This window comes from Anabrus simplex, chromosome 1 (assembly GCF_040414725.1).
Source record: "Anabrus simplex isolate iqAnaSimp1 chromosome 1, ASM4041472v1, whole genome shotgun sequence".
NCBI lineage: Eukaryota > Metazoa > Arthropoda > Insecta > Orthoptera > Tettigoniidae > Anabrus > Anabrus simplex.
Genome location: NC_090265.1, coordinates 1,490,141,052 through 1,490,154,214, shown reverse-complemented (window position 1 = coordinate 1,490,154,214; position 13,163 = coordinate 1,490,141,052). Strand labels below are relative to the sequence as shown.

The 13,163-nt window shown below is 39.3% G+C and overlaps 1 protein-coding gene across 2 annotated transcripts in view; it reads left to right on the top strand.

Annotated features, from left to right (window-relative positions):
* Mat89Ba (nucleolar protein 6 Mat89Ba) overlaps positions 1-13,163 on the top strand; it is a 332,508-nt gene that overhangs the window by 224,419 nt on the left and 94,926 nt on the right. For both annotated transcript variants that reach the window (XM_067137975.2, XM_067137976.2), the window contains 2 exons: positions 407-692; positions 8,637-8,791. In XM_067137975.2, the coding sequence (XP_066994076.2) occupies positions 407-692; positions 8,637-8,791 (441 nt within the window). The remainder of the gene's footprint in view (positions 1-406; positions 693-8,636; positions 8,792-13,163) is intronic.

The window sequence follows — 13,163 nt, the reverse complement described above, 5'->3', positions numbered from 1 at the left end:
TTGAAGGTATTTATTCAATTTGGGTTGCATTCCTTAGAACACCTTGTTTTGTTCTGGATTTACCTGTGCGACCAGCCCAAAAACAATGTCAGGACTTCTCAGCTTTCAGGTCATATTATAGTCAGCTGTTTAAATGGAATACTAATTATTGGTGATGAAATGTTTGAATTTCTCTGAATTGCTATTTAAGTCTGAAAGAAGATGTTTGATTTACTCTTGTGATCTGGGATGATATTAACTGAGCTCAATGTGTGTTAGACTAGTAACTAACTGTTCAACAGTTCCAGCTTGGTGCATTTATCCAGTCTGAATCTGTTGAGATTCTCTCTCTCTCTAATCCAAGAATTCCATATATGCATTTTTGTTTTGTTATTTTGAGTTTAATAGGAAGCAACTCTTTGTACAGGTTCTGCCACCTTCTATTTCGTATGGAACAGGAGAAGAACAAACATTAGCCCTGCTTCATTCATTTGATGGTTTGGCAAAACAGCTGAGACAGGTGAAGGATATACCATTAGATGTCAGTTCAGTTCAAGGAATATCACCTGTGTTCCGTTTCTGTGAAGTATTCCCTCCTATTGCTGCTGATGTCAGCATCAAAAGGGTACAAAAGTATGTTGGAAATACTCTTCTCTTAACTGAAGATCTATTGAAACACAACAGAGTTCCAGCATGGATCCCTCCAATAGAAGGTATATATTTTTAGTTCAGTCACTATTTATAACCATAGTGCTTACATGCCATTTTTGTTTGGTCAGTGCCGCGTATTTTACTGAACGTATTATGGCCACGGTCTCTTCCTTCCCACTCCCAGCCCTTTCCCATCCCAACTTTACCATAACTTCTATCTCTGTCGGTGCAACATAAAGCCAATTATAGAAAATAATTGTATGACCTCAGCTCTGAGTTACAGACCTCCTGAAGTGGAGCCATCTAGGTGAACAGCTTACCAATTTTGATATCCATTTGTGTTGCTCTCTAGCATCGAAAATGGAATTCAACTGGATAATCCTCTGGCAGAGTTATTTTTAGTAGCATGACACTGAGTGTGCCACCAGAGATCTTCAGCAAGCTGCCAAGATATTCTAAACTTGACTACCTCAGTTGGGATCAAACCCATAAACTTGGAATCAGGATTCGGACAGTCTACCACTGATCCACTAAGGGAGTTTCTGAACCATTGAACTACTGCTAGAGTTGCCTTAAAAAATCTTCCACTTCTCCCTTGTGTACCATATTTACTCATGTATTAGACCTCTTTTTTCTTCTAATTTTACAGCCATAAAAAAGTAAGGAGGAGTCCAATATGCAAATACCTCAAATTTTGTGCAGTGAACACATGGCTTCTAGGCTATAAGGAGCTATAAATTATACATGTAAACATTCTACACTATTCTTTAACAAACCTATAAATGTATTTGGGTTATACTGGCTATTTTACTTGGAAGGCAATATTTCTAAATGTAAAAAGACAATAAATGGTGAACATGACTTTTAGGCCTACATATAAAGAAAATATAGTCAGTTTTAGTTACTCATATCACATCATTTGTTTCATCTCATTAATTCCTCTGATTAGGTTAGTGTCAGGAAGGGCATACGATCGTAAACCACGCTACGAAAATTAATTTCACTTCATATTCAATCCTGTAGAGGAAAGGGATAACCGCATTGTATTATCATATTATGCAGTATTGATTAAAAAAAAAAAAAATGTAATGGCCAATCATTTGAGGAGTAGGCATACCACACAGTAAACCTGAGTAAATCTAATCACTCCCTTCATTTGGATTATCGTCTTGTGCCGCCATCTTCACTGCCATCTCGTCCGCCATGCATCAAGAGCATTTAGGTCCCGTCTTTTTGAAACTCTTAAAAATAGTTTTGTTTCTGACTATAGAGTCCAAACAGTGAGAATCTATTCCCAAATGGTTTCTGGAGAGTTTTGTTTCTGACTATAGACTCCAAACAGTGAGAATCTATTCCCAAATAGTTTCTGGAGAGTTTGTGCATGTGTAGCAGAAGCCACTCCTTCCGAATAAAGATGTGCTGCAGAAAGCTTGTCAAACCACCAGCTGAGAACTGGCGTATGTTACGAGTTGTACTTTCAAATGTAATACATAATGACTGAAAGCATTCTTTGCATAACTGCGGCTATTAAAAGCCAAACCCATTTTAAAGTGTATTTCATGCTAGTTTTCCACATTTATCACATCAGGATATACCTAAACAGCTGTAAATAACATAAGAGAGATCGCATTGTTTAGGTTAGTGTGCTATCAACTGCCCGTATAGTGCCAGAAGTTCCATGACGGGAAAATTAAAAATAAATAACAGGAAAGTTTACTTAATTTATGGATACCTACAGGTGTGGTGGAGATAGTGTGCAGAGGAAAGCAGCAAGATTTGTAACAGGGGATTTCAGGAGAGAGAGTAGTGTATCAGAAATGTTAAAGGAACTTGGGTGGGGAACTTTAAGTAAGAGAAGGGAGAAAACTAGACCTAGAGGATTATATAGAGCCTATACAAGAGAAGAAGCATGGGAAGATATCCGTGAGAGGCTTCAGTTGGAAAATAATTGTATTGGCAGGACAGACCACAAATATAAAATTAGAAGGAATTTTAGCAGAAGCGATTGGGGTAAATTTTCATTTATTGGGAAGGGTGTGAAGGAGTGGAACAGTTTACCAGGGGTAGTGTTTGATCCTTTTCCAAAATCTGTACAGATATTCAAGAAGAGAATAAACAGCAACAGAGAAAATAAATGAAGTGTTAGAGGGCATTCGATCAGTGCAGGTTATTGTAAATAAAAACGTGTGTGAATAAATTAATTCCATCCCCTGGTGTAAGGAGTTTGGACAGCCAAAGTAGGGGACTGCCTGTAGGGGTGAAGTACAGTGGGGACTTCGAGGGCCCTGGGACCGCTACGGTAGCTGTGAAGGCCCTTCAGGAACTCTGAAAAGTGGTGGCAAAAGGGGCTCTGGTTAAGATGCAGCAGGTCGTTATGCTACTTGGTTTCCAGAATGGGAAAAAAAAAAAAAGTAAATAAGTTGTATAGCATCATTTGAAGTAATTCCACATACTGTATATCAGTTGACTATATTTGTAAGTAGTACAGGAGATATTTTAAGTAGAATTTTGTAAACAATATAAATTTATTAAGGATGAGCTGTGTGTTTAATAGAAAAAATTGTTAGCGTAAATTGTATAATATTGTATTATAGGAAAATTTTCTTCTCTTGTTAATTTAATATTAGTGCTTGACAATAATGTATTTTAGTGTACCATTTGCCACCGAGGTAGATACCTCATTTGCAAATAAAGAGATTTTGATTTTATGCGTTTTATTACCATAATGTTTAATTTCGCATGATTGTTGTCTCCATTTTTTATTAACCATAGTATGTTTTGTTTGGCATCTCCGAAAATCATTAAGTTGGGACATAAAATAATAATTATTATTATTATTTGTGGCGTATGTTGGTGAATAAAATAATAGTTATGATTGGCTTGTTTTTATCACATTTTAAACCTACTTCTAACAAAAATACCTATATTGGCCTGAGTTCCGAGATATTAAACAATCACTTTGTTAAATATCTCGCATGCTATATTAATAGCAACAACCATGAATATTTCTTAACTAAAGTAAACTTGTTTTTCTCATCCTGAGGTGGTGCAGCTCTTTTTGGACAGGCCTCCAGTGGAAGGAATGTAACATTTTTACTGCATATCAATCTTCCTGCCATTCATAAATCTCTGGCAATACGGTACTGGAAATCAAACTCAGGCTCCCGAGAATGACAGCTAATTGTGCTAACCATTACGCTGCCTAACATTCTTAACTACCCAATGCAGACATATATATATGAATGATGCGTGCTTGCAATGCGCGGGTTGGACGCAAAATTATTCACCTATTTGTGCGATGCCATCAGAGCTGCAGTAGGCCTGCGCTACAGAGGCAGACATTTCTTGAATACAAAACACAGATGTACCGCATGACTTAGATGAATGTTTTCATTGAGTGGGTCGTACGAACAAAACTATTCACAAATTTGTGCGGTGTCATCAGAGCTGCAGTAATGCTTGTACCCGCTTCAAAGCAGATTCGTTGTAGTTCTCTGATGAATTATGTTAGGGGGGTCTTGTATGCGAGATTATTTTTTCATTTTCTTCGTCTCAGAAAGCCACGGGGGGGTCTAATACACGAGTAAATATGGTAAATGCTGAGGGCATTATGTCTCCAGATACCCTGCCAGGCTGCTCCATAGTCACACTCTGGTGATTACATCTTGTCCCACTTATACAATAGATTTGCGCAACTCCCAGATGACCATGTTCTTTGAAGAAAGTCAGATCCAAAGAATTTCTTTCTTATGTTCAGTGAAACTTTTCTCTTTCTAACTGTTTTGAGTCTTATATCTGCTATGACGGTAATGTTGTTGTCTATAGGAAATTTGATGTTTATATTCTTATACCGGGTGTCCACAATTAAAATTATGGTATTCAGCATGGTACAGCACAGGTTGTAATGATCATAGGAGTCTGAAATTTCGTAGATATGTGTAACGTGCCCCCTGTAATAAAATGTTTTTTCTTTTTTGAAGAAACTGTTCTATACTTGCTCATCAGCCTTGTGCACCCACCATCTTCGCCTTCCAGCTTTATGCTAAACATATTCTATGTGTATCGGCTCTTCGACCATGTGACTTGTGATGTCAGTGAACTTTCTTGATGCTCCTCCATGCTTTCTTTCCTTCGAGGACATTCCTTCTGTCCTCCTTTAAATACTTGTGCTGTTTACTCAAGAAATCAGTCCAGCTTCGATAGCATTCTGGTGTGGAGGGGCTTCGGCTGAAGTGCGTGTTTTCACATGTACTCTTTAAATTCCTGTCTATTTGGAATTCCAGTATAGTTGGTCCGTTATTGGACATTATAAATTTTCCAAATTATAAATTTTCCAATTTAAAAATTGTCCAATAATGGACCAACTATATTGGTATTATAAATTCACCGGGCAAATTGGCCGTGCGGTTAGGGGCGCGCAGCTGTGAGCTCGCATCCGGGAGATAGTGGGTTTGAATACTACTGTCGGCAGCCCTGAAGAGGGTTTTCCATGATTTCCCATTTTCACACCAGGCAAATGCTGGGGCTATACCTTAATTAAGGCCACGGCAGTTTCCTTCCCATTCCTAGGCTTTTCCTGTCCCATCATTGTCATAGGACCTATCTGTGTTGGTGCGACGTAAAGCAAATAGGAAAAAAAATAGATATTATAAATTCACTCATTCAGGACAAAGATTGTAGGTTCCCTATGGGAATCAACATCTATATCTGAAATTCATCGCTGTGTAAGGACTGGGTGAGCTAAAAAACGAATGTTTATTTAAGCATCGAAAACAGGGAGTTTGACTCCCGTTTCACCCTTTAGGCAATCTCCGTCTCTTTCATTGTAAGAACTGATATCTGTTTATTAAAAAATTATCTTCGTCGGACATATTGTGCATAAAGATGTGGTCAAGGACTTGTGTTCTATTTAAATTCACCTAACTCAAATAAGTGAACCTTGTTCTAGTGGTTCCTATTCATTTTTACAGTAATAAAGTTCTCATGAAGGATTCAACCTCTCTCTCCCGACCTCTCCCTTTCCTTCCCCGTGTGTTTACTTAGGATAAAATTTTCTTTTATTGGGCATTTCCACTGGATGGATATGTTGTTAACTAACCCTTGAGGAAAATTTTTTGTGACCAAATTTGTTGATCATTTGATCTCTGTTGTCAAATTTCACATCTTATCGAACACTTGTTTTTGTTAAGGCGCTTGTTATAAAAGGAATTGTTATACTTCTCAGATTCTAAATACATGTTGTTCATAGTTTGTTGAAAATTTGTCTATGTTCCTTTTTCTTTCTTTTTTTTCTTTTTATGGTTCCCTATTGTTTATCATCACTCTGTACCTACCACGGAGACCTTTGGGTTCCCAGCACTATACCTGCACTCTGCTGATACTGTAATCGACCCTCCTTGACATGGTTAAGCATTATAAATTATAAACATTATAAATTTGGGGTATATTATTTTGAAGCACTGTCACTAAAAATCTACTTAACACGTTGGCGACGGTGTATCGTTTTCCGAGTTTATTCATTAGGAACAAAGTGAAAAATCAGAGATACGTGAACTCTAATGGATATATTACATACTATTACATATCTTAAGTACGGCCTATAGGCATTAGGGTGCACTGTGTCCACTGTGTGCTGAGACCGTCCAGTGGGTCTCATCGTCCACAAGTAACGCACGGGGTTCGCGCGGACTCTATGACGCGCCGGCGACCTCACTGAAATTGGTGGTCTTTATGCAGAACAATTAGGTGGTATCATAAAGTTGCGCTGGAACTTCTGTTTGGAACGGCTATTTTGAATGCACTTATTTTACATAATAAAGTAATGGGGAAGAAATTGCAAATTTGAAAATTTAGAGAGGAGTTGTTCGTTGGAATTTTGGGGAACAGTATGAGAACAGCACCTACTCTCTCCACTTCTCCCAAACGCCGTCATATTTTGAAGAAAACAGAAGAAAAGGATGGCTGAAATAGAAAAGTACATAAAACTTGCGTCAGTTGTTACGTAGAACTAGTGAATATCCATGACAGAACTTACGCTCAGAAGTACCGCAAGAAAGTCTCCACATACTGCGAGGACTGTCCCAAGAAGCCATCGTTGTGCCTACTTTGATTCCATAAGCAACACTGAAGTGGTACCTCACATTGTTACATTCATTCCCTTTTTTTTTTTTTTACCATCAGTGTATTAGTTTAACAAAATATTAACTGTTTTAATAATCCATGTGTACGATATAATTTTCTTTATATTATTATTAATAATAACGATGTTGTTAAATATTCAACTCCAATACAACCGATAGTTATGATTTACTGAACAGTGTTAACCTGAATGTCTCTATTCTTATATTTGTAGATATTTTCTTCACAGAATATGATTTAATTGAACAAGCATGTTGAATAATTTCTTAATTATCGTAGCTCCTAAGTACTCCCTGCATGTCCCACTGTATATGAAGTTAGTTTGCCTTATGTAGAGTCGAACCAGAAAGGACGAAAGCATAATCTGTGAACGGTGCGCGATACTGCTCCAGTAAATATATTGTGTCATGAGACCGCCGGCGGGTCACGCCAACTCTTTACTTCTGGATGGTGAGACCCGCCGGCGGGTCTCATAGTTGCCAACGTGTTAATTGACTTTTATTATTTTATGTAGATTCTATCCAAGACTTATTACTGTGCGTCAAACTCTACCCCACCTCCCCTACCATCACACTACCTCCCATGACATTTGCTACCTAAGCAGTGTGCTCGCAAATTAATTCCAAGTTTTGCCACCAGACGAAAATATGGTGCTGTAAGCGGTCAGAACATGCAATATTTCTGTAACTCTGACATCAAAATGTTCTACCGGTAGAATTGTGTTGTGTAAGTTCCTTGATTTTTGCTTGGTGATGCATGTTGATTCCTCTTGTGAAGTGAATCTTTGTTGTAACATAAGAAAGTTGAACTTTTCCACATGAAACTTAATGCCTATTGGGAAGAGAGACCATAAAATACTAGCGAAATTGTTTTATCAGAATGGCAGCAATAGCAACGCTGCATTGCAGGACTATCACTGAGAGAAACAGCAGAGAAGAGGTCCCATGACAAGTAATGGGCTGAAGAAAATGATTAAGAAATTAGAGGAAACCGGTGAATTAGGTGTCACACCAGGGAGAGGATGGCGACCCATCCCCATGGATGTTGTTGATGAAGTAGTTGTAGTAGACTGTGCAGCACATTCTCCTAATTCTGTAACCAGTGCTCAAGCTGTGTCATGTAAATTGTCGCTACCCCGGTCAACAGTTCACAAGATTTTGCGGTGCATTGTAATCATAAATGCTAATTAACCTCCCAGAACCACCCTGTTGTGTTTTATCAGAATATTCATCTTTCCTGACTTTTTTCTGTGACCCCTGCTATTGCGTACAGCACCATATTTTTGCCTGGCGCCAAAACTTTGAACTAATAATTTTATGGTATAATTTGTAAGCGCATTGCTTCGTTAGCATATCTACAAAATTTCAGACTCCTAAGATCATTACAGCTCGTGCTGTACCGTGCCGAATACCATAACTTGAATTGTGGTTACCCGGTATTTCTGAAGCAAAATAATCTGGCAGTGCAGATTTGGAGATGGTGTGTAACTGAAAACAGGTAGCCAGTGTGTAGATGTGGATGTGATGATGGTAGAGATAATTCTTATGGAGTTGTTCAAATGACCATCAGTCTTTCCTATGTATGAGCTGTTTAACCAGACGGGTGCACATATTGAGCATCTGAGAACACCAGAGCATCTTACAGTCATTACAGTGGCTTTCCACACCATACTACACACCATATGTATGATGCTCCTTGTCTTCAGTTTACTAGCCAATTTTGTCAAATGGTACTTACAGGCCATGGTTCTTTCTAAAGTTAACGTAGGTATTTGCAGTATTGTTTTGTGTGGGGTAGGGTATAAACTAATACTGTGTGACATCTTATTTATTAGAGTTGTGGATTATTGATGTTTACTATTTCTTTAGCTGTCATTCAGCTTGGGCTGAGCGGAAAATGGCCAAATGATTTAGAAGCTGTTCGACGAATCCGAGCGGCATTCAATGTGAAGATTGCAAAGTGTTTAACTGATCAGTTTGAACTCTCAACACATCCTTACCCTGATTATGTGGATGTTTATAAGGTGAGTTGGAGAGTCCTTTTTCTCTAGAATAGAATAGACAAGCATTCATTGGAGTTACTATTTACTGATCTTATGTAGTTATGTACTTTTTTAAAAATGTATTTTGTTAGCTTTGTTTTTATTGTTACCACTTACAGTAGAACTTGGTTAATTCAAACGTTTAAATCTGAATTTCTGAATATCTCAAAGTTTACTTGTGGTCCCTTGATTGTCCTGTACAATGTTAAAAATTTTGTGTTTTATCAGAATATTGTTTAATTTAAAGTGAAAATATCATGTTATCACTCTAATATTTTCAAAAATGATTTTAAGGAGTATGGAATGCTACCTGAGTGAAAGGAAAGGAAAGGAAAGAAAAGAGAAGAGTTGAGTTCTGGTTCTGGAAACTGAACTGTAACTGTTGCAAAACTAAGACAAGGTTTGGCCACCTTAGGGTATGTTTGTTTCAATAGTCTTTTAGGTAGAGAACATTGAGTTTTGGTAACCGGGAAAATCCGCTCATTAGCCCTAAACCCAGAACTGTGTGGAGTTGACTGACAGCTGTCAACAGATAAAATGTATTGTGCAATGTTCAGGAACGTTTAAAAGTATCTTCGCCATGTCTTAGCTCAGAAAATAGAAACCTGGTGAGCTCAAAGGACTGACTCTAGCTTAGTTATAAACGAAATGGAAAGAGTTAATAGGAGAATGATGTTGGCATTCCTCTGAATACATTATACACTTACCTAAAAGATAAGGACATGATTTTGAACAGTTAAATTGTGCAATGATTCTATTTAATTCAAATTTGTGGTTAATTCTATTTTTTAAATTTACCCTTCAGGTTTGTATTAAGAAGTTCTACTGTATTATAATTGTTAGCTTGGTTTCACTGGTCTTGTTTGAAAAATATTTAAATAAGCAGTTAGTTTCAACTTGCATGTACATGCTATAGTAAATACAGAATGCATCAAAACTCATCTGCAAAATATCAGGAATGGATTCATCATATAGAGAGAAGAAAAAAGGTATGGCAACATGGAAATCTGTATTTGCAGAGTTGTCTGACCTCTTAGTTGGTTCATGGTCAACAGCAGTCGAATATACACAAGACCTTATATGTCCCCAAAGGTAAAAGTCCAGGCTCCTCCACCTCTACCTGTCTAGTGCCCAGAATAATACGCATTAAGCTGCCTGCAGGCAAAATTACTGAAATGTGCAAGAACACCGTCGTCCGTGAAGTACAACTGTCGATAGGATGCCAGTGGTATGTCCAAGTAATCAGGCGATGTAGTACACAATAAGCTCTAGTTTTGTCCAGTAAGCCTGCCTGGAAAAATGCAGAGTCCCAACAAGCAATCTCCCTCTAGGGGCACCAGGACCTTGACGTCGATGTAGGAGTTTGTGAGCGTGTTGATCATGAGGGCTGTGTCAGCTCAGGACTACCCATGCTGGATTGGCCTCGGTGTAAAGCCAGACTAACAAGATGTCCCCCATGTTGTCTGAGAGGTCTCTGTGCTCTTTTTCTTCATTTGTATTTCTTCCTTCCCTATACTAACCTCTTTAATTTTAATTTCTCTGACAGTCTAGCCAGCCTCTCTGCCTCAGGTATGATGTTTGTTTTCTGGGCGTGTGTGTGTGGTTTCACCCTTCCCCAATTACATGTTTCGGGTTGTGGCAAGGTGATGCGTGGCTACTGGGAGAGCAGTCTCAAGCGACCCTCCTACAGATACTGAGTGACCCCTGAAAATGCAGCCTTACCTCGGCATGCGGGGCTCTCAGAGACTTACAATAATTGAAATTGGAAGAATTTCAATTATTGTAAGTCTCTGTGATTAGAATTTGATATGGAAAATGAAGCTGATCACTTGCAATGCGGGGCTCTGTCGAATGTTGTCCAATTACTTCCCTAACTATTCGTACAACCAAAAATTGAACCCTCTTCTTTTTCTTTTAACTCAAAGGGTGGCACCCTCAAAACAGCATCCTCCAAGACTAAAAGTGGTATACTCCAGTACCTGTGGATTATGAAAGTGACTAACGTCTTCTTCAATTCCTGGTTGCTTCTAGGGTCAAAACAAACCAAACCAAACCCCATGGCATTACAGCCCTTGAAGGGCCTTGGCCTACCAAGCGACCGCTGCTCAGCCCAAAGGCCTGCAGATTACGAGGTGTCGTGTGGTCAACACGACGAATCCTCTTGGTCGTTATTCTTGGCTTTCTAGACCAGGGCCGCTATCTCACCGTCAGATGGCTCCTCAATTCTAATTACGTAGGCTGAGTGGACCTGGAGCCAGCCTTCACGTCAAGGTAAAAATCCCTGACCTGGCCGGGAATCGAACCCGGGGCCTCCGCGTAAGAGGCAGGCACGCTACCCCTACACCGCTTCTAGGGTCAATGGAAAGAGTAATACAGTCGAGGGAATTGTTTGTGGTGAAGTCGATGAGATGTGAAAGCTTCGTGAAGTATATGTACCTATTAAGACATCGGAGGCTGAGTAGTCTAGACGGCTACTTAAGGCTAACATTCGGGAATGTGGAAGCTAACATTGAGAAGCACAAATCTCTGAACTCCTGCAAAGTAGTTACGTTCCATAGGGATTTTATTAAGTCTTCCGTTGATGACGTGATCAGGAATCTTGATTGTTAGGATGCGACTGATGTGCGGAGGTTAAAGGAGCGTGTTGTGTTAAATTGCTCTATACACGCGCTTTCATCCTATCCTTCATTGCTCAACCCATGTCCGAATGAATAAAAGTAGCAATGTACCATCTGACTGTATGTCTGTACATACCAGCTTCATTGAGATGTTACAGCTGGCGGCCCCCACCTCATTGCGATGTCAAGTTTCGACAACCTTTAAGATGTGTGGGAAATATGAGGTTGCTGGTCTTGAGTGCACACCACCACTTGTTTGAGTCAACTGCCCAGGTGTACATGTTTCCAACTCCAAGGAATGTTACACATTCAGGGAGAAGATGATCTATTCAGTTGTTCAAAATGCTGGATAAGCTTTCTTATCCAGACGCTCGAAGAAAGTTTAAATCTATGGCTTCTCCAGAGTTTCCAGTCTCCTTTGTTGAAAAGGTTTCAAAAGTTGCACACTATAGAGTTTTCGTACCCAACAGCAGTACAGAGCAAGCGTTGAAATGTCCTAGCCACCAACAAAAACAAACAATTAAAGAAACTGGAGATCCCAGGAGGGTATTGCTGATGATGCTGGGAAGAGTCCTTCCCAGCCATTTTTGGGTGGGAATTCCTCCCCTGCCTGAGTAGAAGGAAAGATTTTCCCAACTAGACCTATTTCTAGGGAAGAAAAAAAAAAAAAAAAAAAAAAAAAAAAACGAGCTCGATAGCTGCAGTCGCTTAAGTGTGGTCAGTATCCAGTATTCGGGAGTAGGTTCGAACCCTACTGTCGGCAGCCCTGAAGATGGTTTTCTGTGGTTTCCCATTTTCACACCAGGCAAATGCTGGGGTTGTACCTTAATTAAGGCCATGGCCCATGGCCGCTTCCTTCCCAGTCCTAGCCCTTTCCTGTCCCATCGTCGCCATAAGACACATCTGTGTTGATGCGACGTAAAGCCTATAGCAAAAAAACAAAAAAACCCACACGATTGGAAGCCACAGCATCCCCAAAAAAATCCGTCAGATCATTTGCCAGGTCTCCTCAAAATATTAGGGAAACAGTGAACAAGAGCAAGAGTCCCTAATGCTTTTTTACTTGATCCCTTTCTGGGGAACCTATTTCTTCCAGGAAGAAGCCCCACCATTCACGATCAGATGGCTCAGTTGCGGAGTGCTCAGTTGCTGTGTTTCTCTCTTCTGATGTGAATTGGAAATTGAAATATTCATCATCGTGGGTGGTAATAATGACATTGACAGCTGTAAATGGCAGGTAGCTGGACAAAAGAGGGAAAAGCCATCGTCTTAATTTCATTGTGTTACTCATCCACACGATGGCACTATTGCAATGGACCTGCAATAGTTATACTTATCACCTAGCTGAGTTACATTAGTTAATATCTGTAAATGCGGCTACCATAGTATATGTTATAATTACATGTTATATGTTATAATAAATAATATAATATAATAAACAACTTTATTATTGTTGAACTGTTACCATAGTATATCTACAGGAATCTTGCTTGGGACGTAGACATAACACAACTGTGAAAGCATTCCAGCCTTTTGGAAGTTGCAAGGGCGGCAGCCTAGATTATTGACTGATATAGCCTTGTAATAATTCTCAACATGGCTTAGCTGTGTTGATACTGCTAAACGACTGAAAGCAGTGGAAAACTACAGCCGTAACTAACTTCCGAAGGACATGCAGCTCTCTCTGATGAACTGATGATAGCTTCCTCCTGGGTAAAATATTCCGGAAGTAAAAT